Genomic DNA, 21,307 nt, shown 5'->3' on the forward strand with positions numbered 1-21,307 from the left:
TTGAAAATCTCGCTTTACAGCAATGGAATACGGAATGTGAAATAGAGGACAAAGTGCAGATCTTCTAAACAACCAATTAAACATTCCAAATTTATTAAGTAAATTGGTATGCTACCTGCTCTAAAACAGTTACTACAGTTACTAGTTAAGCGGGGTACGCTGCTGAAAAGAAAACAGCTCAAGAAAAAATCTTGCTATTTACCGAAGAAATTTTGACAACTCCAATGCAAGCAACCACCTGTCATTTTTTCTTGTGGTAATAATTGCGCCGGATATTATTCCGTACGGAAAAGTGACGTTTTAATTCACCTGCATGTAAAACTGCGCCATCTGAACGTGAAATAATATTTCTTATGAAGTGCGTACTGCTTAAGAAATCGTAAACGAAATCGATTTCTTGAGCATTTCTTGTCCTATCTTTTTACCCATTACTTTTCAGCAGCGTACCCCGCTTTACAGTTTACTAATGGGAACGGAATTCGACAGACTATTTTTCCCGAAGGTTGTACGGAAAAGATCAACATAGTTTCCCAACTTTTATGCCCACTAAACAATATCTGAGTGAGTAGTTTGCAGGTTCCAGATAAAATGATTTACCTTTCTCGGAAAGAGTTTTACCTTGTATGAAAATTAGGGGCAAGGAAAACAAGCAACAAACAGGGAGCATAATAAAACATGCAAAATAATGTTGACACCACAGACTAACAGACGTAACACTTCGAACAAATTTTTTAACAAAACATCGTTTCATGGACAACCCTAAAATTTGGAAAAAACACTAGCATCACCTGATGCAGTCATCGCGCTACGCCAGAGTAGGTTGCTATAAATTTAGCAATGCTATAAAATTACTTGTATACAGTGGACCCCCGTTCGTTTGAACGATTCCTCATGCAAACTAACGGGGTTACTTTTTAATTTGAACAACTGGTAACCCGAAATGTGCTGAAACCTGTGTGAACTGGCCGCCCTGCTCTTTGTTATTGTTTTGGTGGTTTGTTTTAGTTGGCAGTTGCAAGTGCGAATATTGCATTTTCCGATCGGATTTCTATCTTAAGCGTTAGGAAAACGAAATGTGAAATCGATTAAACACGCTAGGTCAGTACAAACAAATCGTGTTTATGTACATTGTCTGCATAAACAAATGATGTCATGTTGAGAATGACGTTTGAACCATTTTTAATTTGCACGTCGTGCAAACCAACGGGGTTCAAATTAAAAAGTGTTCAGATTAAAAATGGTCAAACGAATGGGGGTCCACGGTATTATCTGACAACAGCGCCAGCGCAAGCGAGCGTAAGTTTTATCCAAGTGGGGACTTTTCGCTTGGATGTCTGTTCTCTGTGGTTTAACTGATCCATCTCATGTGCACAAATTTGAAGATAGAATTAACAAAAGGGCGAATGTCGCAAGCGTAAACAAACCGAGTGAGGGTTGATTTTCCTATGCTAGTCCAGCAAAAAATAACTCTCGCTCGTTTTGTTTACATTTGTGACATTCGCCCTTTTGTTAATTCTATCTAGAAATGCCACGTCCGATTCGGGCAGAAATTTCGCCTTACGTTTTTTCTGCCGGATTTCTGTTCGATTTCTGCCAGAGGTTTCGAATAAAAGCCGGCTTTGTACCGACTCAGCTTTCCCTCCTTTTTTGGAGGGTGGCAGCAGCGGATTGTAGCAGCAAGAAGCGTGCAATAAACAAGTTAACAATTACATTATACCACATCCCTGGCACGAACGTCATTCTCATACATTTTTCTTGAAGCCGTTTGAGCCAGGCTTGCTGGCTCGATTTTGACAGCATCTGTAAGAATTACGCAATCATAGGGTTTTATGGTTCAGAAAATATGTTGCATGTAGGATGTAGATAATGAACGATATTCGTTTTTTTGTGTTATTGGCAACATACACACTTAACAAAAAGGACCGAATTCGGTAAAATTTTACCGAAATCTAAACAGCTGAACGTTCGGTAAAAATTTCGATGGTGCCAATCGACGTTTACAGATCATTAGTAATGTTTGGTGCAATAAAAAATTTTACCGAACGTTCAGCTGTTTAGATTTCGGTAAATTTTACCGAGTCGTTTAAGTGTGTAAGATAGGAAAAATTCTGACTTTTGATAGTCTTAGTTTTTACGATAAACAAAAAAAGGGAAACAACACGCTGCTTTCGTCATACTGCGCAGCATTAAATACATGCGTTGTCTCGTTTAAATTTTGTTTCAAAATTTGTTGTCTACCTCTATTACCACCGCTATCGGAGGCGGCTTCAGCTGACAACTGTCGTGACAGGGATCTGCATTATACCTGCTTTGTCATGTTCCATATTATTCTCTTACCTTTTGCCCGAAACTATAAAAGTGATGAACCACTTTTCTCCTGCCTCAAAATGTCACATTTGACATAAAGAGAATCCAGCGAAAAATGAAGACTGGTTCTGTTCGATTTCTGCCAGGCATCCGACTTTTTCGTGAGCGAGTAGTTTCACTGTTGATTTTCTCAGTTCGATGCGAATGTTAGATAAGGCCGTTTGAAAAATTTTCCGAGATTTGAGTTTAATTATTTTTCTGTGCATGTTCATTTGTTAATTACCCCTACAGGAACATCACAAATTTTATCGCCGCGTCGCCGCTGTAAACGTCAAAATTTACGCGAATCCACTGAACTGACTCTGACAACTTCCGCTATTTTGTCTTGTGTACTTTTCTTTTCGTCCAAAACTGTCAAGATGGTAAGTAACGTGCAGTGAATTCTTCGCGATAAACTACGTTTTTAGCTATAATTATTGATAGTTTGTTGCTCTAATGGCCAAATAATTTCGACAGCTTAGTGTTTGTTAGTATAATCACTATATTTCTTTGCATTTGGTCTCGGTTGAAGTGAAAAATCGCAGTATTAAAGGCCGCGTGTCGAATTGTTGATGTGTATCTAGCTTAGCGAACTTGTAATGTCGGCGTTTCTTCTTGCCTAGAAAAGTGCTTGCCTGTGAGATGTTTGATTTAAAAAAATTATGAAGCAACTATTGTCTAGAAGCAGTAATAGTAATAATAACTAAATCTTAATATAATCCTTTAAATGTTTTGTTGACATTCTTGCAAGGTTAAGCTTTTGCGGTAATTCATTAATTTGTGGCAACCGTATCATACTTTGTTTCAAAACTTAAACAAATTGCTGCTCTCATTTAACATAAAATAACGAATACGCTCTAAATATTGCGTTCTAATATAAACAAATTTTTATTGACACTTCTAGGCTCGCGGACCCAAGAAACATTTAAAGCGTTTGAATGCTCCGAGAGGATGGATGTTGGACAAGACCGGTGGTACTTTCGCACCCCGGCCGTCCACAGGACCACACAAGCTGCGCGAATCATTGCCGCTGGTAATTTTCCTGCGCAATCGGCTGAAGTATGCCCTGACCAATAATGAGGTCACCAGGATTGTGATGCAGCGTCACATCAAGATTGACGGCAAGGTGCGCACCGATCCCAACTATCCGGCCGGTTTCATGGGTGAGTTGATATATTTTTTAAAAATAGTGTTGGCCTAATCGAAGCAGATCAACTGCGAGATCCTGCGCGTTATCTGTCAATAATATGGCCTAGAGAAAATTGTTCCGTCGACGGTCATTAAGAACTAAAATAGTGGTTCTCTAATAACATATTTGACGGTGAACATATGTAGTCTAAGTTTCCGAAACATACGATTTTAGAACAATTGTTTTTAAAGGAATTAGACCATAATTTAGCAAAAGATACGATAAAATTATTTAATTGTTGTGTTTGTTTATAATTGAATTCAGTCATAGTTTCTGTTGCATGCATTCGCAATGCTATTTCAAAGTATTTAGAGGTACTCCATAATCGAGAAATCCAAACTTAACGAACAGAAGAAGGCAGTTAGGAATAGTTAATTGATTTATCAAAATTGTTCTAATTCACAGATGTCATTACCATTGACAAGACTAACGAGAACTTCCGATTGATCTATGATGTCAAAGGTCGCTTCACCGTTCACCGTATCACGCCAGAAGAAGCCAAGGTTTGTTATTCGAAGGTTCATATGATGGAAAAAATAACTTTTTGTTGTTCTTTCACAGTACAAGCTGCTGAAGGTGAAACGCGTCCAAATTGGACCGAAGCGAGTCCCATACATTCTGACTCATGACGGACGCACTATTCGCTACCCGGATCCAATCATTCATCAGAACGATTCTATTCAGTACGACATCGCTACCGGTAAAGTTATGGATGTACTCAAGTTCGAACCGGGTAATTTGTGTATGATCACCGGCGGAAGAAATTTGGGACGTTGCGGTACAGTTATCCAGCGCGAGAAGCACCCGGGATCGTTTGAAATTGTCCACGTCAAGGATGCTACCGGTCATGTTTTTGCCACTCGACTAACCAATGTTTTCATCATTGGTAAGAGCGTCAAGGCATTCATCTCGCTGCCGAAGGGCAAGGGTGTCAAGTTGAGCATTGCTGAAGAACGCGACAGGCGGCTGGCGAGCAAGGCTGCACATTAAGCAAACTATTGTGCTGCTGTAATGATACACTTATGAATCAAAATCCATATGTATCGAATTACCGGAAATAACACGAGGAAAAGTTAAACGTACTAATTCGTTTATTTCACGTAAGATGACAGCCAACGATTCTTTAAACCGGTTTGCTCATCTTGAGTATGCTGGTAATCCACAAATTCAACCGTGGTTCATATTTGGACATTGATTGAACAGTTTCGTAGAGCGCACCATCATGACTACCTACATACATTTCTTTATAATTAATATTTTTTGAAACGGCGGTTCTACAATTGATGAAGGGACGGTAGGGGTATCAGGTATTAGATAAGTAGTTAACTTATCAATAGTACACCCCCTGGGGGGTATCTTCTTCTTCTTCAGCAGCATAGGGTATACTCATGATAAATAAGAGCTTATCACCTTTATTCTTGTTTACGGCCGTATCCTGCTTTCGTACGAATAGTTTACTTCGTACGAATCGGCAAACACTAGTCTCATATTCGAATGAACAAAAGGAAGGGGCGCTCGAACGTTGATTTGAACGAAAACGAGAATACGAGTCGGCTTAACTTTCGAACGAATGTCATTCCTACGAAAACAAGAATAAGGGTGTATAGTTCCGCGAGACGAGAGTTCCACCATGGTTTCCCTCTAGTCGTTTTAATAGTTTTTAGCGGGCAGGCTACTTCAAAAGCAATAAAAGATGTTGAGACATCTACAGCCACATCCAAGTCGATCGATGACTCAATCGTCGGTTTGAATCCTTGAAATTTCGTCGCCAGTTCCTTCTCAAAGAGTTCCCAGTCGGAAAATCTCGGATTGCGAAATGTTGCAGCGTTCAAGGAGACACCCAAATGATCAGAATATATAAAGCAATGATCAGATATTGGTGTCTCATTTGAAACATGCCATTGTGCCAACTCATGACTGATCCTGTTAGAGCAGAGTGTTATATCTAACACTTCCTCTCTACCAGCTCTTGTGAAAGCTGGACAATTGCCAATATTGAGTATTCCAAGGTTGGTACTACTCAAATATTCCATCAAATCAGAGCCACTCAGATTGATATCCGAGCTGCCCCAAATGATGTGATGGGCATTGGCATCACTGCCTACAATGAGCGGAAGCCCATTAGATTGGCAGTATCTCACCACACTTCTGAAATCGTCGCTGGGAGACGGTTCATCGTGTGGTAAGTATGCAGAACAGTAGACATAGCGCCTATGGACATCATCCACGACGAGTTCTACTGTGACTGTACAAATATCTCGAGTAGTCAACTCAGAGATAAGGCATGCACTTATTGACCTATGCAACAATATGCATGCCCTGGGCATCAAACGAGGATTTGTCATACCAATTTTGCTGAAAACAGCAAAGTTCTGGTTTCCAATATCCATCGAATGAAAGTACCCCTTGCGAAAATATGGCTCCTGAACCAATGCGATGGTGACAGAGCCATTGAAAAGTTTTTCGCATAAATACAAATTTGCTGCCCGTTTGTGTTGAAGATTTATTTGTGCAACTCTAACTATCTGACTAGCGAAGTACATGCACAAACAATCTCCAACACAGATCAGACAGCAAATTGTAAGCGAATCCAATTATGTTAGCCAGAACGCACTTGGCGTAAAACCCATAAGGGAAATTGGGTAGGACTCATATGTTGTTCCCACGAAACGCAAGGGACAGCAAAGATCGACCGTACCAGAGCCCCGCAAGGCACAGTAGGGGCAAGATGCCCAAAGCACTCCGTTCGCGACTGGCATGTTTTCACCCCTCCAGCCATTCAGTCATCGGCACGGAATTAGACCTTGACTTAGGGGCTCCTGATTTGCCGCCAGCCGCCACCTCGTGAAGGTAGAGATAGGAGTTAGAAAACAGAGGTGATATATTTGCTCATGTTCACTCATTTGCCAGCCAAAATACATTTCTTTATAATTAATATTTTTTGAAACGGTGGTTCTACAATTGATGAAGGGACGGTAGGGAAAAGTAATGAAAATTTTTTTGAGAATGGAAAGGTAAGAGGAAGAGGGGGGTAATTAGTAGCTACGCTTAGGGGAGCGTAGGGGAACTGTGGGTAAGGCGGACAGGTGGTTGATTCTACCAGTTAAACATTAAAATTCGTAAATATTTTGATGGGCATCCAACCATCTTGCTATCTCATGATGTCTAAAGGCCTGAACGTTCCCATCATCATTCAGAACTTTCAAATTTTGAAAAAGTACAAAAAAATTGAAAATTGTAAGTGATTCTGCGTTTGGATGTAACTTTTTTGCCATCGAAATTAAGCTTTTTGAGTAGCTTAATTCTAAAATGATACCCATTATATGAAGAATTTCGATTTCTGCATTGAAAAAATAGGTAATTTTATTTGCAAATGAAAAATTGTGAACGCTTCAAAAAAATATATTAACCGTTATGTGTTCGACAGGGTACCCGGGTACCTTTTCAGCTTTCAAAGTACGAAATTCTAAAGTTTTCTTTGATCAAGGATACTGAAACTCTGTGACATCTAAGAACTAGTTGAATTGCAACTTTTCATAAAAAAAGTTTTCATGTAGCATTTAAGGGGGTGGAATGGGGGGGCTTCGAATTTTTTTACCCCTTAAGTGCTCGACAAGGGTACCCGGGTACCCACAAATTGAAACGCTTGTAACTTTGGCAAGTTTTACCGATTCGGACACTTTTACCACCAAAAGATTCAGGAACTTATCCACTTCCAGTGTGGTTATAACAGAGCCGGAAGTGGTTCATCTGGTTCCCGGAAATCCGGCAGTCCGAGGATGTGTTCCGGAATTAAAGCACTTTTTATATTTTTGGATGTAATTATAGTAATATGGGTGTCCAAAGTTCTTCCAATTACTCCGACAGGTCATTCTTCATTGTTTTAAGACAATACAATGATATATCCTCGGAATGGCCATTCTGCGACAAGTTCCCGTGGGACCTCCTGTGGCCATAAAACTGTTTGGTTTGCAACACTGGCAATATGGGTGTCTAAATTCATGAAATTACTCCAGAAGGTCATTTTTGATTATTTTGATTCTATCTGATGATTTTGCCACGGCACGGCCATTCCGGAACATATTCCCGTGGGGCTTCACAGTTGTCCAAAACCAAAAATATGTGCGCATTAGAGTTTTGAGTGGGTAAACTTGATTTTAGGTTTATGGAACCTTTGGGAGAGTTTCTTGAAATTAAAAGTTCTATCATATGGTGAAATTCAAATTTTGAATAATCCCCCTAAAAGTGAAATAAAAAATTTATTTTTCTGCAGCTTCAATATAACACATTGATGAGTTCTGCAAAGTTTTAGAGCATATTATTACAAGAAATTTTGCTGAAGGCCGTAACCTTCTATCTCTTCAGCGAAGATAGAAAAGTCCTATTTCTTATATGTGAATCTTCAAAATCAGTTTTTCTATTTTAGCTCTTTTTGTAGTTGTATGATTTTTTCATGTTCTATAAAGTTGTACAAATAGTAAAAATAAACAACTTTGCCGAATGTAGTATACCTCTATCTTTGCTTATTTAGGAGCTGTAAATCTTTTGTTATAATAAATACCCTAATTTTGATCCCCAATTACGCGACTATGCGCAGACGGATACAAATGAAACTTCCTGACTTTTTGTAGTTTATTTAGTTTCAGATTCATGTAATGTAATAATACTCAAAATACACATCGAAAGCGTTTTTTGGTAAATATTTCACTAGCCGCTTTTGAAAACAATATATTGAACTAAAGTAAACTGTATTTAGGTTTTATAAATCATAAGTGTTATGTCCCCGTAATCAAATGCTACTTGGTACAGAGACAAAACATGTAGTTTTATTTAATTAATTCGATTTTTATAACAAGCGAAAATATAAACGTGGGTTTTTTGGTTGCTATCGTAATATCGAATGACAACTCTGCTCACGGTATGTACACAGAAGGTGTCCATACCAAAGTATGTTGACTAATGGTACACTGTTAATTTCTGTAGCAGTTTATTGAAGTTTGGAACGTGCTGCTATAGCATCTCCCTCCTTAAGACATCACGTAGTGATTGAAGCGAGCCGGCAAGCGAACTTCTCGTCCTCTGGAAGTATACGTAGCTGTTGACGTTGGAATGCGACTTCTCGTTGGTGCTGCACTTGCCACTGACGGTCGATCCGGACCAGGATCTGGGTTCAGCTGTTCTTGTGCACGCTCATCTACTGCTTCTGGTGATGGTTCAGTCGGTTGTTGTTTTATACCGACCTCTTCTAGCAAAACGCTCAGCGGTAAGTGTTTGTTGAGCAACTCCGCTTCCGTATTTGCACTGTCGTATCGTGGACGAATCTGGTTGACATGACTTCGGATTAAACCGGATCGTTTACCACAGAGCCAAACATTGTAGTTAACGGATCCAATTCTTTCGATGACGTTACCCGGTTCCCAGTACCAATCGTTTCGCTTATGCACCTGCACGTAGACCAAATCGCCGTTGCTAAACTGTCGTTGCTGGCTGTTGACATTCACAGTTTCCGCAATTTGTGTTGGTCGAAGCAAATCCAGCGTTGTTCGCATCCGTCTACCCAACATCAACTCACTAGGTGATTTCTGATCGGTAGTTCTGCTAGGTGAGGAACGGTATGTTGCAAGGAAAACTTCAAGTGTCTCCTGCAGGGGTTCTCCCTTGTTGATCTTCTTCATCGCCCGCTTCATTGAATCTACGAAACGTTCTGCCTGCCCATTTGATTGAGGGTGGTAGGGCGCAGTAAAGATGTGAGTTATTCCGTTAATGTTGCAGAAAGACTCGAACTCCTCGCTAGCGAATTGCGATCCATTGTCTGAGACAATGGTGCAAGGTAGTCCAAGACGTGAAAAAGTACAACGGAGGAACTGGATCGTTGCTTTTGCCGTAGTTGTAACCGTAGGATAGATTTCTAGCCATCGAGAGAACGCATCAACGATGATCAGAAAATACAGACCGTCGATTGGCCCCGCATAATCGATGTGTATACGCTGCCAAGGTCCTGCTGGAGTTGGCCATGCCTCCGGTGGTGCGTGTGGTGGAGACTTAGCAACTGCTGCACAATCCTTACACTGCTTGACGAAATCTTCTATATGCTTGTCGATGCCAGGCCAGTACACGTAGCTGCGCGCGATGGCTTTCATACGAACTATGCCTGGATGCCCCCTGTTGCCACAGGACCGTCGAGCAACCGTAGCACAATGGGCACCCTATCGCCCGACAGTCGATCGTAGACCTGCCGATCTGGGCACACAGTTGAATGCGCTATAGTCAATCTGTCAGCAACGATCAATCGAAAGACACGTGTCGAAAGTGGTAGTGCGGAGCAAATTATTAAAACTATTGTCTCGTTAAATTTATATTAAAATATTACTTATTATCTAATGTATCCTACGACTACGATTAAAACTAAAGCTAAAACTTAAAGTAGTAAAGGTAAAACTATGGTACAAATAAAATAACTAAACTAATCTAATATTCACTAAACTAGGATAAAAATCTAACCTCAGTTGGGCAGTCAGAAGAAAGGCCAGTAAAATATAAAGAGCCACTGAATTGTAAGTTGTGGATATAAATGTGAAGATATTATAATTAATAAGTTACGAAATATTTGTAGATTGAAACACCTGTAAAATATAGTTTCGATAGCGGTAGCTACGCCTTTCATTTCGCTGCGCCAACATTTTTCAATAATTCATACCACATGGCAACATCCGATGGACGTCCGGAATCGGTGCCGGCAGACCATGAGGGTTGCGTCGCCTGTGACAATCCAGATGCTGACCACAACTACGTCCAATGTGATCTGTGTGACCGATGGTGGCACTTTGCATGTGCAGGTGTCACGGACTCCATCAACGATCGTGCGTGGATTTGCTCCCATTGTTCAACGTTGCCACCGGCGAAACCCAGTTCGCCTATTCCGTCATCGAATAATTCCACTGCTGGTGTGCAACGAAACCTCGCCCTGCTTAAGCAACGGCAGGAGCTTGAGCTGCAACGAATGGAGCACCAATTGAAGCAGAAATTTCTGGATGAGCAGTTAGAGGTTATAAACCAAGCTATGAAAACCTCGCAACAAGAAAGCCGTCACGATGAAGCTGCCCCGTCTACAGACAGAAACAACCGAAACAATGATGCGATGGACAAAGGAGACGTGTGTGATCAGCAGAAACCAGCTACTCCACTCACATCTGTAAACAAGCAAAGTGACAACGTAGTGAGTATGATCCGCGATTTGGAAAGCAACCTCGAACGCTTGCAGTTGCAGCCAGCACCGTCGTCCCAGGCGTTAGACGACCTCCGTCAGCAGCTTGAGCAGTGTAAAGTACACCTGGGTTTGCATCCTACCGAATTTCGCATTAGTCCTACGGTAGGTAGACCCGAAATTATATTTCCAAATCCCTCCGGTGAACCGCGTTCGAGTTACCAACAACAAAGAAGTCTAGGGGCTATTAAGAAAAACTATGTAACGGGGAATTCCCATGCGATGGGTGATGTAGGTAATAATTATACGTACGAAAGTGTTTTCCATAATAAACCGTGTGTTAATGCTCCTCATAAGTCCTCCACGATCCCTGCTACCACAATTTCCGCGTCTGTTAGAGAACAACAACGAGATGCATTCGGTTTTTGTGAATTTGAGCAAAATTTTCCCAGCGCGCGCCAGCAGCAGCGCGCTCCCGTTTTCAGTGATGATCAGCAGCGCGAGCATTTCGCGCGCTCAGCGAATGGAAATATACAATCCACCCCGTTAGCAGGAAGGATTAGTCAGCAGCAGCACGTGAATATTGGTCAGAACGGTCCGACCCCGCAACAGATAGCAGCGCGACAATCTTTAGCACGTGATCTTCCGCAATTCTCAGGCGACCCGGCGGAGTGGCCTATATTTATAGCCAACTATGAATACACGACAGCCGCGTGTGGGTACACGCTCGGAGAAAATATGTTGCGCTTGCAACGGTGCCTAAAGGGCCCCGCTTTGGAAACAGTCCGCAGCCGATTAGTGTTGCCAGGTACAGTTCCGCAGGTCATCGAAGCGCTTCGTAGGAGATACGGACGATCCGAACTGTTGATTAATGCCCTACTGGAGAAGGTACGAAGGATTCCGGCTCCCAAATCAGAAAAATTAGAAGGGCTTATCGATTATGGCATGGCAGTGCAAGCTCTTTGCGATCATATGGTAGCGGCAAACGAGCACGTTCATCTTACTAACCCCATGCTACTACAGGAGCTCGTGGGGAAGCTGCCACCAAATCAAAAGCTCTCGTGGGCTGCGTATAAGCGAAAGTGTGGCGATGAGGTGAACCTGAAAACGTTTAGCAGTTTCATGGAGGATATTGTTAGTGACGCATCCAGCGTAGTGTTACTCGAGCCAGAGTCTTACAGAGGTAAGGACAAATTAAGGTCTAGAGGGTATGTCAATTCCCATACGGAAACCAATCTCGAACAGTCGTTAGCAGTTGTTAGGCAAATTGACTGTAATCTTTGTGGCAAGGCAGGACACCGTTTACGTGATTGTTCTACTTTTAAGAATTTGAGTGTAGATGATCGTTGGCGAAAGGTGAGGGCTTTGTCGCTATGCCAGAATTGTCTTTTTAACCACGGTCGCCGAGCATGCCGAAGCAGAAATCGCTGTACTGTTGACAGTTGTCAATATCGTCATCACCCGTTGCTACATTCCACAAGACGGACTACGGCTGCCAACGTGCAGAGCTCACCAGCGGAGAGCCTTACCCACCAATCTCTTGGATCGAGTGTGTTATTCAGAGTAGTGCCAGTTACGCTTTACGGACGAACGGGTGAAGTGAACACATATGCCTTTTTAGATGAGGGCTCGTCGCTCACGCTGATGGATAGTGAAATAGCAGATCAGCTTGGAGTAAGCGGAACCGTTCAGCCACTGTGTCTTCGGTGGACGGGGAATACTTCAAGGGTCGAAGCAAATTCGAAGGTCGTTACTATTACAATTAAAGGAGCGGGATCGCAGAGGCGGTTCCAGATGCTGAACGTGCGTACGGTACCCAGCTTAAATCTTCCGAGTCAGACATTTCAAAGGGAAATCGCTGCCGAGCAATTTGGCCACCTCAAGCAGCTACCCTTACAAAGTTATAAGAATGCTGTTCCCAAGTTACTTATTGGGGTTGAACATTTACATTTGGCTGTTCCGCTGAAAGTCAGGGAAGGTAACGGAAAGGGACCGATTGCTGTTAAAACTAGGCTCGGTTGGTGCGTTTATGGGCGACAGCAACCGGGCGAGCGAAGTTTGTGTAATCTTCACGTCTGTGAATGCAATTATGATAGAGAGCTGCATGACGCTGTTAAGCGGTTCTATGACCTGGAAGAAACCGGAACGGGAAGCGCAGCACTGCTTACCAGGGATGAAAGGCGAGCATTAGACCTACTTGAGCAAACAACGGTACGCGTCGGGCAGAAATTCGAAACTGCATTATTGTGGAAAGATGATCATGTGGAACTACCAGACAGCTACCTCATGGCACTTCGCAGGTTAGAATGTTTAGAACGTAAGATGTCTCGGGATACAAAACTGAAGGAGAACGTTCACCGTCTAATGCAGGAATTTGTTGACAAGGGCTATATCCACAAGGCCAAGAAGGAAGAACTTGATGCCGCTGACCCTCGCAGAATATGGTATCTGCCTATTGGAGCTGTAACCAATCCAAAGAAACCGGAGAAAACACGAATTGTGTGGGATGCTGCGGCCAAAACGGATGGCGTGTCGTTAAATAGCATGCTGCTAAAAGGTCCAGACCAGTTGGTATCACTGTTGGGTGTGCTGTTCCGTTTCCGCCAGTTTAAGGTTGCGGTATCTTCTGACGTAAAGGAAATGTTCCTGCAGATATCAATGAGGGAGTGCGATAAGCATTCCCAGAGAATTCTTTGGAGAACTGATCCCCTCCAGAGCGCAGACATTTTTCTGGTAGATGTGGCGACGTTTGGGTCGACATGCTCACCCGCGTCGGCGCAATTCGTTAAAAATAAGAACGCACGAGAGCACGGTAAGGAATATCCTAGAGCGGCAGAGGGGATACTGCAAAGTACATATGTCGACGACTATTTGGATAGTTTCGGATCAGAGGAAGAAGCTAGTCGTGTCGCAGCAGAAGTGAGACTGATTTTTCGCAATGGCGGGTTCGTACTGAGAAATTGGATCTCGAATAATGACGGCGTATTGAAGCACCTTGGAGAAAAACAAGCTGCAACCAGTAAAAGTCTAATCACGACAAGCACGAACTGTGAGCGCGTGCTTGGAATGCTTTGGAACCCGCTAACAGATGAACTCTCGTTCAGCACTCGTATGAGCGACGAAGTTCAAACACTTCTGGAGAATGACGACAAACCAACAAAAAGACAAGTGCTACGCTGCGTCATGACGCTCTTCGATCCCCTAGGATTATTAGCAACCTTTCTGATCCACGGAAAGATCCTCGTTCAGGACTTGTGGCGTGCAGGCACTGGATGGGACGAGGAAGTGGCCGAAAACCAATACAGAGACTGGTGTAGGTGGATTAAGATGATTGCATTTATCGCAAGAATTCGTATCCCTCGCTGTTATTTCCCCGAAGCATCGGCGAAGACGTATGAACAAGCCGAACTCCATGTTTTCGTTGACGCCAGTCTCCTAGCATACGCTTGCGCTCTGTACCTTCGAACCACTTGCTCTGACGGCACGTTTCAATGTTCTTTAATCGCCGCAAAGGCAAAGGTAGCCCCGCTGAAGCCCATAACGATACCGAAGCTTGAACTGCAAGGTTGTATATTGGGCGCTAGAATGGCGAAATTTGTGCAGGCCAACCACACCATTTCTATAAGTAGAAGAATCCTGTGGACAGACAGCTCAGTCGCACTCTCGTGGATTCGCGCGGATCCTAGAAACTATCGGCCATTCGTGGCAAATCGGGTCGGCGAAATCCTCGAAACAACAACAGTGGATGAATGGAGATGGGTCCCCACCGAATCCAACCCGGCAGACGAAGCAACCAAATGGGGAAGTGGGCCATACTTCGGCAATAGTATGTGGTACAACGGACCAGAGTTTTTGCGCCAACCGGAAACAACTTGGCCGAATTTTATGGATACGACTGTGAGCACAACAGAAGAGATTCGAGCGTCAATTCTATTCCATGTCACATGGGAACCATTAGTCACTTACGACCGGTTTTCGAAATGGGAAAGATTACAGCGAAGTATGTCTTACGTGTTACGATTTCTGCACAACGCAAGAAGTAAGGGAAACAGGCGCGGAGGTCAGCTATCGCAATTCGAATTGGAGGCTGCCGAAATCGAAATATGGAAGCAGATTCAAATAGAAGTCTATCCAGATGAAGTGACGACACTGCAAAAGAACCTGGAGTTACCAGAAGAAAAGCGAAAGCCAATCGACAGATGCAGTTCCTTGTATCAGCTTGTACCGACGCTGGATGAACGAGGATTGATGCGACAATGTAGTCGTATTGCATCTGCGAAGCATATCCAACATACCGTACGTTATCCAATAATCCTTCCGCGGAAACACCGCTGTACAATGCTCCTTGTAGCGAAATACCATCGTGTTTACCGCCATGCGAACGCAGAGACGGTTGTGAACGAGATCCGTCAACTCTTTGTCATTCCGAAGCTTCGGACGCTAGTGAGAGAAGTTGGAAGAAATTGCGAATGGTGCAAAATTCGCCGAGCGCAGCCTGTAGTGCCGCCAATGGCGCCGTTACCGCACTCACGTCTAGCCGTTTATGATCGCCCGTTCAGCTACGTAGGCCTCGACTATTTCGGTCCACTGACGATTAAGCAAGGTCGTGCAAGCGTCAAAAGGTGGGTTGCACTGTTCACCTGTTTGACAGTACGTGCAGTACACCTCGAAATTGTACACAATCTTACAAGTTTTTCGTGTGTCTCAAGTATACGTCGTTTCGTCAACCGCCGCGGTTCGCCTGTGGAGATCTTCAGCGACAACGCAACGAACTTCCACGGAGCTGAACGAATGCTTCGTGAACAAATCAACCAACAATGTGCTGTTACGTTTACCAGTTCGAATACGAAATGGACCTTTATTCCGCCTGCTGCTCCGCATATGGGGGGCGCCTGGGAGCGCCTAGTCCGCTCAGTGAAGACGGCGATATCGGAAGCGTACACTGAAGGAAAACTTACAGACGAAGATTTACATACATTGATCGTGGAGGCGGAGGGCATAGTTAACCGTAGACCTCTAACATACCTACCGCTCGATTCCGCGGAATCTGAAGCATTGACCCCAAACCATTTTATTATGGGCAGCTCAAGCGGTGCTAAGCAACCCCTGGCAAACATTAATCACCAAAACGGGACTTCTCGTGAATCGTGGGACCAAATCCGAAGGCACTTGGATCGGTTTTGGCAGCGCTGGCTCAAGGAGTATTTGCCGGTACTTAGAAAACAAACTAAGTGGTTCGATGAAGCTCGTCGTGTAGAAACCGGGGACATAGTGCTTATAACAGATGAAGGCAAAAGGAATACCTGGATCCGCGGGCGTGTCATCGAAACAATCAGTGCGGCGGATGGTCGCGTTCGTCAAGCTGTGATCAAAACGGAGGGAGGAGTTCTTAGGCGGCCAGTATCTAGGTTAGCAGTACTCGACGTAGGAGTTAATCGTGCGACCCCCGGAACCATGGGACCGCACCCGGGGGAGAATGTTGCCACAGGACCGTCGAGCAACCGTAGCACAATGGGCACCCTATCGCCCGACAGTCGATCGTAGACCTGCCGATCTGGGCACACAGTTGAATGCGCTATAGTCAATCTGTCAGCAACGATCAATCGAAAGACACGTGTCGAAAGTGGTAGTGCGGAGCAAATTATTAAAACTATTGTCTCGTTAAATTTATATTAAAATATTACTTATTATCTAATGTATCCTACGACTACGATTAAAACTAAAGCTAAAACTTAAAGTAGTAAAGGTAAAACTATGGTACAAATAAAATAACTAAACTAATCTAATATTCACTAAACTAGGATAAAAATCTAACCTCAGTTGGGCAGTCAGAAGAAAGGCCAGTAAAATATAAAGAGCCACTGAATTGTAAGTTGTGGATATAAATGTGAAGATATTATAATTAATAAGTTACGAAATATTTGTAGATTGAAACACCTGTAAAATATAGTTTCGATAGCGGTAGCTACGCCTTTCATTTCGCTGCGCCAACACCCCCAGTGTAGCCGTTCTGCGATTCGCTTCCTGTATAGTGATGGTACCACAACTCGCTGACCGAAAAGAACACAGCCTTGAACAAGGGATAGGCTGTCCTTCCGGTTGAAAAACGCCTTCACTTCGGGATCATTGATTTCGTTTACATTTGTCGGCCATTCCGATGTGAGATAATGAGTTACCTGCTTCAGCACCTTATCGCTACAAGTTGCTTTAGCTATCATCTTCGACGTTACTGGAATTGAACCGATAGAATCGTCCAACACTGCTGACATATCATCCTCAAGCATAGCCGAAGCAATGATATATTCTTCTTCCGGTTTAGCTGTCGAACTAATAAGCCGTGATAGAACATCTGCATACCCGAACTTCGTTGTATTGATGTACTCCAACTTGAAGTCATAACACAAAAGCGTTAGTGCCCAACGTTGCAACCGACTCGAAGTATGTGTTGGTATTCCCTTCTGCGAACTGAAAATGCGGAGGAGAGGCTGGTGATCTGTTTCCAGCACAAACTGCCGTCCTAGTAACATTCGGTGAAACTTGGTTACCGCGTACACAAGTGCCAATGCCTCTTTATCGATCTGCCCATAGCCTTGCTCGGCTTTGGTCAATGAACGCGAAGCATGTTGTATCACCTTTTCAGTGCCATCTGGGAACCGATGTCTTATGGTGGCTCCAATGCCCGTGCTTGAAGCATCCGCTGCAACCACGATCTGCAATGTTGGATCGTAGTGTGTTAACATCAGGTTAGACTGTAACAGCTGCTTGAATCGTTCGAAAGATCGCTGACAGTCCTCTGTCCAGGCCCATCGTTTGTCTTTCTGCAAAAGCAAATCTAACGGTCGACGTAATTCGTGCATTTCCTTGATAAACTTTGCATAATAGTTCACTGCGCCCAAAAAGGAACGCAGTTCCGAAACATTCTTCGGTGGCGGCATATGTACAATCGCCGACACTTTCTCCGGATCAGTTCGAATACCGTTACGATCTAGGATGTGCCCCAAATACTTCACCTCCGTCATGTAGAATCTACACTTTTCAATTTTTACCCGGAAGCCGAACTCCTGAATTCGCGATAGAGTTCCTTCCAGATTGCGATCATGTTCCTCGCAAGATTTGCCATACACGATGACATCATCAAGAAAAGATTCTACTCCCTCCAAATCGCTGATCATACTATCGATGACTTTTTGAAAAGCACCGGGAGCCGATTTTACCCCGGGCGGAAGCCGTTTGTACTTGAAAAGTCCCTTGTGCGTGTTAACTGTTAGCAACTTCTGAGAATCTTCTTCTACCTCCATCTGTAAATATGCATCTGACAAGTCAATTGTACTGAAAAACTGACTGCCAGAAAGTTTCGCGAAAATCTCTTCTGGTGTGGGGAGTGGATAGTTATTTGCTTCCAGTGACGCATTCAAACCTGTCGAATAATCCGCGCAAATACGGACAATTGGATCGCCATGTGCATCGCAGTGTGCTTTGCGTACCGCAACGATGGGTGCTGCCCATTCTGCGAAGTCAATTGGTTCGAGCACTCCCATCAGTTGTAAACGTGTCAACTCCTTTTCAACAAACCGCTGTGAGTGAAAAGGTACCGGTCGCTTTGGTTTAAAAACTGGTTTGGCACCCGGCCGGAGAAACAGTCGAATTTTTGTTTTCGTACAGAGACCCAAACCATCCCGGAAAACTTCTGGAAACTTCCCTTTTAGACTCTCCCTACATTCGGTTGGAACTTTTACGGACACTTGCTTGCAATAGGAATTCATCGGAATGTCATAAAGACCAAAGATGTCCATGAGATCACTACCAAGAACATTGAATCCTCTTACCGGCGTTACGTAGCATACTGACTGATTCGTCACACCTCTGAAGGTGACGTTGCACTGAAATTCCGACACTAATGGAAGTGGTTTACTTGAAGCTGTCACTACACGAAGAGTTGTCGGTCGCACAATGGGATCGCCTAGCTGCTGCAGCGACTCCTCCGAAACAATCGTATAATCCGCTCCGCAATCAAGTTGTAGCTCGATCGGCTTATTGTTAATGAAGATTTCAACGTACTTGCGCCTTCCGACGACACCGGCTTTGTTGACTGCGTAGATGCCCTTAGCTTGACTAGCACTACCTTGCCTTTTCTTCTTCTTCCTCGATTTATTTTTGCCACCTTGAATTGACGATGTGTATGTACCAGTTTCCGTTGACTTCGAGAAGCAACCGCAGTAACCCTCCTTGTGACCAGTTTTACCACAGTTTCGGCAAGTGTGATGTGTAAATGTACAGTCGGCAACAAAATGCATCTGGCCGCACTGCCAGCATGGACGTCGTGGTTCTCTGGAATTATCCATCTTTTTCTGTACGTATTTAACAGGATCTCTTTGTTCGTTTCGATAAATTGCGTTGATTGTAGCCTTCTGATTCTCAATAACAGCAGTGTCGTGTTTGAGGTTATCCAAATGCTGACACTCCAGCAGCAACTTTTTCAATGTCATAGGGTCAGCCTGTGTTTCCCCCTCCATCTTCGCGAGCAGACGTGTCCGAATGTCTTTTTGCTTTTCAGACTGCAGTCCGGCCACAAAGATTAGACATTTGAATTGATCCGGTGTGATCGTATTTATACTGAAATCCTCACAAGCTTTGTTAACAGCGCTTGCATACGTGACAAAATCGTCTGAATTTTTCTTCGTCGTCAGCAAACATTGATAACGTCGAAAAAAAACTGATGTCTGGTATCCGAACATCTCTTTCAGCGTTTTTACCGTATCAGCAAACGGTATCTCGCGTGGACTCTTCGGTAGGATGTAGTTTACGTAACGGTCATGATCCACAGAATTCATCTTTTGCAATAAAAGCCGGACTCTATCGGCATCCTCCAGCTGTGCACCTCCCTTGGTAAACACCTCTTCGTGCCGGGCGAACCAATTGTCGAAAACCTGTCCGTGCTGCGGATTATATGTAAATTCCACGATGGTTTTTGCGAGTGATTCCATCAGGAACTCATTATCCTTAGGCTTCAAAAGCTGCTCAAGGAGAGCTTTCTGAGCTTGCTGCTGGGCTTCCATCATTTGGTTCATCTGCTGAAGAATGGCGGCTAAACCGCTAGCTGAATCCGTCATTGTGTTACACAAAAAAAAAACGATTTTACTGGAACCGACGCGAAACTACTTCGAACCGAATACTCGTCGCCAATTATGTTATGTCCCCGTAATCAAATGCTACTTGGTACAGAGACAAAACATGTAGTTTTATTTAATTAATTCGATTTTTATAACAAGCGAAAATATAAACGTGGGTTTTTTGGTTGCTATCGTAATATCGAATGACAACTCTGCTCACGGTATGTACACAGAAGGTGTCCATACCAAAGTATGTTGACTAATGGTACACTGTTAATTTCTGTAGCAGTTTATTGAAGTTTGGAACGTGCTGCTATAGCAATAAGCTCTCTGTATTATATTAGATGCTCTTCTTAACAACAACCTTTAAAAAATGTTAGCATGCCTTTATTAACTTTATTTACGTCAAGCTAACATTTCCACCCTTGATTGTTGTTGTAGAACTATCAAGCGTATGTGAGCGGAGTTGCCAAAAACCATTTTCGAAAAATATACCCACAAGCCGCCATTAAGCGCGCGAAAAGGTGGATAGCGATACTGCAATAACAACGAAGTGCGGATCAGCACCTGGATAAGATCACAATAGATCAAAATACTGGTCGTAGTGATTATATCCACACACAAAAAAAAACTTGCGTTCTACCAGTTCCCAAGGAACAATTTTGTTGTATAGCAGCTCATCAGACGCTTGTTCCATTGGATTTAGCTATATACAATAGTTGAATAAACTACTCTTAAACAAAAATGTTTGCTGGGTTACCAGGTTTCACTCTTTATCTCTACACATATCAGGCTTCGGTGTTTACCCTTTATGGGATTGATCATTTTGTGCCCTCAGGATTTCTTCACCAGCACCGCGGTTGCTGCCTCTAACGACCGAGTGTAACCTGCTTTATTCTTTTTTGAGAATCGCAGTATCTAGCTCCGTAGAGGAAGGTAAAGCTTCATCAAGTAGGTGCGCGTAGTTCTCGGCAATGGGGCAAATGGAAAGTACTTGTTTATTTAGTAGCATGGCCTGTTAAGAATATTCCAAACACAATTCAACTCACTTCCTGATAAACTTCTCCAAACATCATTTTCCCATAGGATTGGTTTCTTGAAATCCAGCAATCCTTTAGCAACTGATTAACTCTACCGGAGGCAACTTTCTTCCAAACACCGCCCAGTTAGCTACGAGATACGATGCTCGTCTAATAAAGCAGTCGAATATGTTCGAATCTCGGCTGGGTGATACTGCCAGAGTTAGTAGGATCATTACACTAGTCCCGTAATTATCCTGTACTCTAATAACCGGCTACGAAGTCTGTCGGTAAAGAAGGATAATGTCTAAAGATAATGGATATACTTTAATATTCAGTCCTAAAGCAAAGCCTAGGTGCTACATTCCGTTATCAAAACTTGACCCTTTGTTTTTATGCGACAGACTTCGCAGCCAGCTGTTAGAGTACAGGACAATTG

The 21,307-nt window shown here is 43.3% G+C and overlaps 4 protein-coding genes across 4 annotated transcripts; 2 read left to right on the forward strand and 2 right to left on the reverse strand.

Moving 5' to 3' along the window:
* The first annotated feature begins 2,688 nt into the window (after positions 1-2,688).
* On the forward strand, positions 2,689-4,570 carry LOC128734167 (40S ribosomal protein S4). Its single transcript, XM_053828211.1, has 4 exons — positions 2,689-2,729; positions 3,251-3,509; positions 3,941-4,038; positions 4,097-4,570. Exons 1-4 carry the CDS (start codon positions 2,727-2,729, stop codon positions 4,523-4,525), a joined length of 789 nt encoding a protein of 262 aa, XP_053684186.1. The 5' UTR covers positions 2,689-2,726; the 3' UTR covers positions 4,526-4,570.
* A 3,992-nt stretch (positions 4,571-8,562) lies between these two features.
* On the reverse strand, positions 8,563-9,675 carry LOC128736142 (uncharacterized protein K02A2.6-like). The gene has a single exon (XM_053830622.1). It carries the CDS (start codon positions 9,673-9,675, stop codon positions 8,563-8,565), a length of 1,113 nt encoding a protein of 370 aa, XP_053686597.1.
* Positions 9,676-10,235: 560 nt separating this feature from the next.
* On the forward strand, positions 10,236-16,283 carry LOC128736143 (uncharacterized). The gene has a single exon (XM_053830623.1). The coding sequence runs from the start codon at positions 10,236-10,238 to the stop codon at positions 16,281-16,283; it is 6,048 nt and encodes a 2,015-aa protein (XP_053686598.1).
* Positions 16,284-16,713: 430 nt separating this feature from the next.
* On the reverse strand, positions 16,714-19,849 carry LOC128736144 (uncharacterized protein K02A2.6-like). The gene is made up of 2 exons (XM_053830624.1): positions 16,916-19,849; positions 16,714-16,809 (listed from the first exon to the last, which is right to left on the reverse strand). Exons 1-2 carry the CDS (start codon positions 19,847-19,849, stop codon positions 16,714-16,716), a joined length of 3,030 nt encoding a protein of 1,009 aa, XP_053686599.1.
* Positions 19,850-21,307: the final 1,458 nt, after the last annotated feature.

This window comes from Sabethes cyaneus, chromosome 2 (assembly GCF_943734655.1).
Source record: "Sabethes cyaneus chromosome 2, idSabCyanKW18_F2, whole genome shotgun sequence".
Classification (NCBI taxonomy): Eukaryota; Metazoa; Arthropoda; class Insecta; order Diptera; family Culicidae; genus Sabethes; species Sabethes cyaneus.

Excerpts from the sequence above, each read along its gene's own strand:
- LOC128736144 (XM_053830624.1), bottom strand. The coding sequence starts at position 19,849 with ATGACGGATTCAGCTAGCGGTTTAGCCGCCATTCTTCAGCAGATGAAC. Across the intron at positions 16,810-16,915 it reads GCGATAAGGTGCTGAAGCAG|GCTGTGTTCTTTTCGGTCAG; the intron begins GTAACTCATTAT and ends CCCTTGTTCAAG.
- LOC128736142 (XM_053830622.1), bottom strand. The coding sequence starts at position 9,675 with ATGAAAGCCATCGCGCGCAGCTACGTGTACTGGCCTGGCATCGACAAG.
- LOC128736143 (XM_053830623.1), top strand. The coding sequence starts at position 10,236 with ATGGCAACATCCGATGGACGTCCGGAATCGGTGCCGGCAGACCATGAG.
- LOC128734167 (XM_053828211.1), top strand. Across the intron at positions 3,510-3,940 it reads CTATCCGGCCGGTTTCATGG|ATGTCATTACCATTGACAAG; the intron begins GTGAGTTGATAT and ends TCTAATTCACAG. Across the intron at positions 4,039-4,096 it reads TCACGCCAGAAGAAGCCAAG|TACAAGCTGCTGAAGGTGAA; the intron begins GTTTGTTATTCG and ends GTTCTTTCACAG.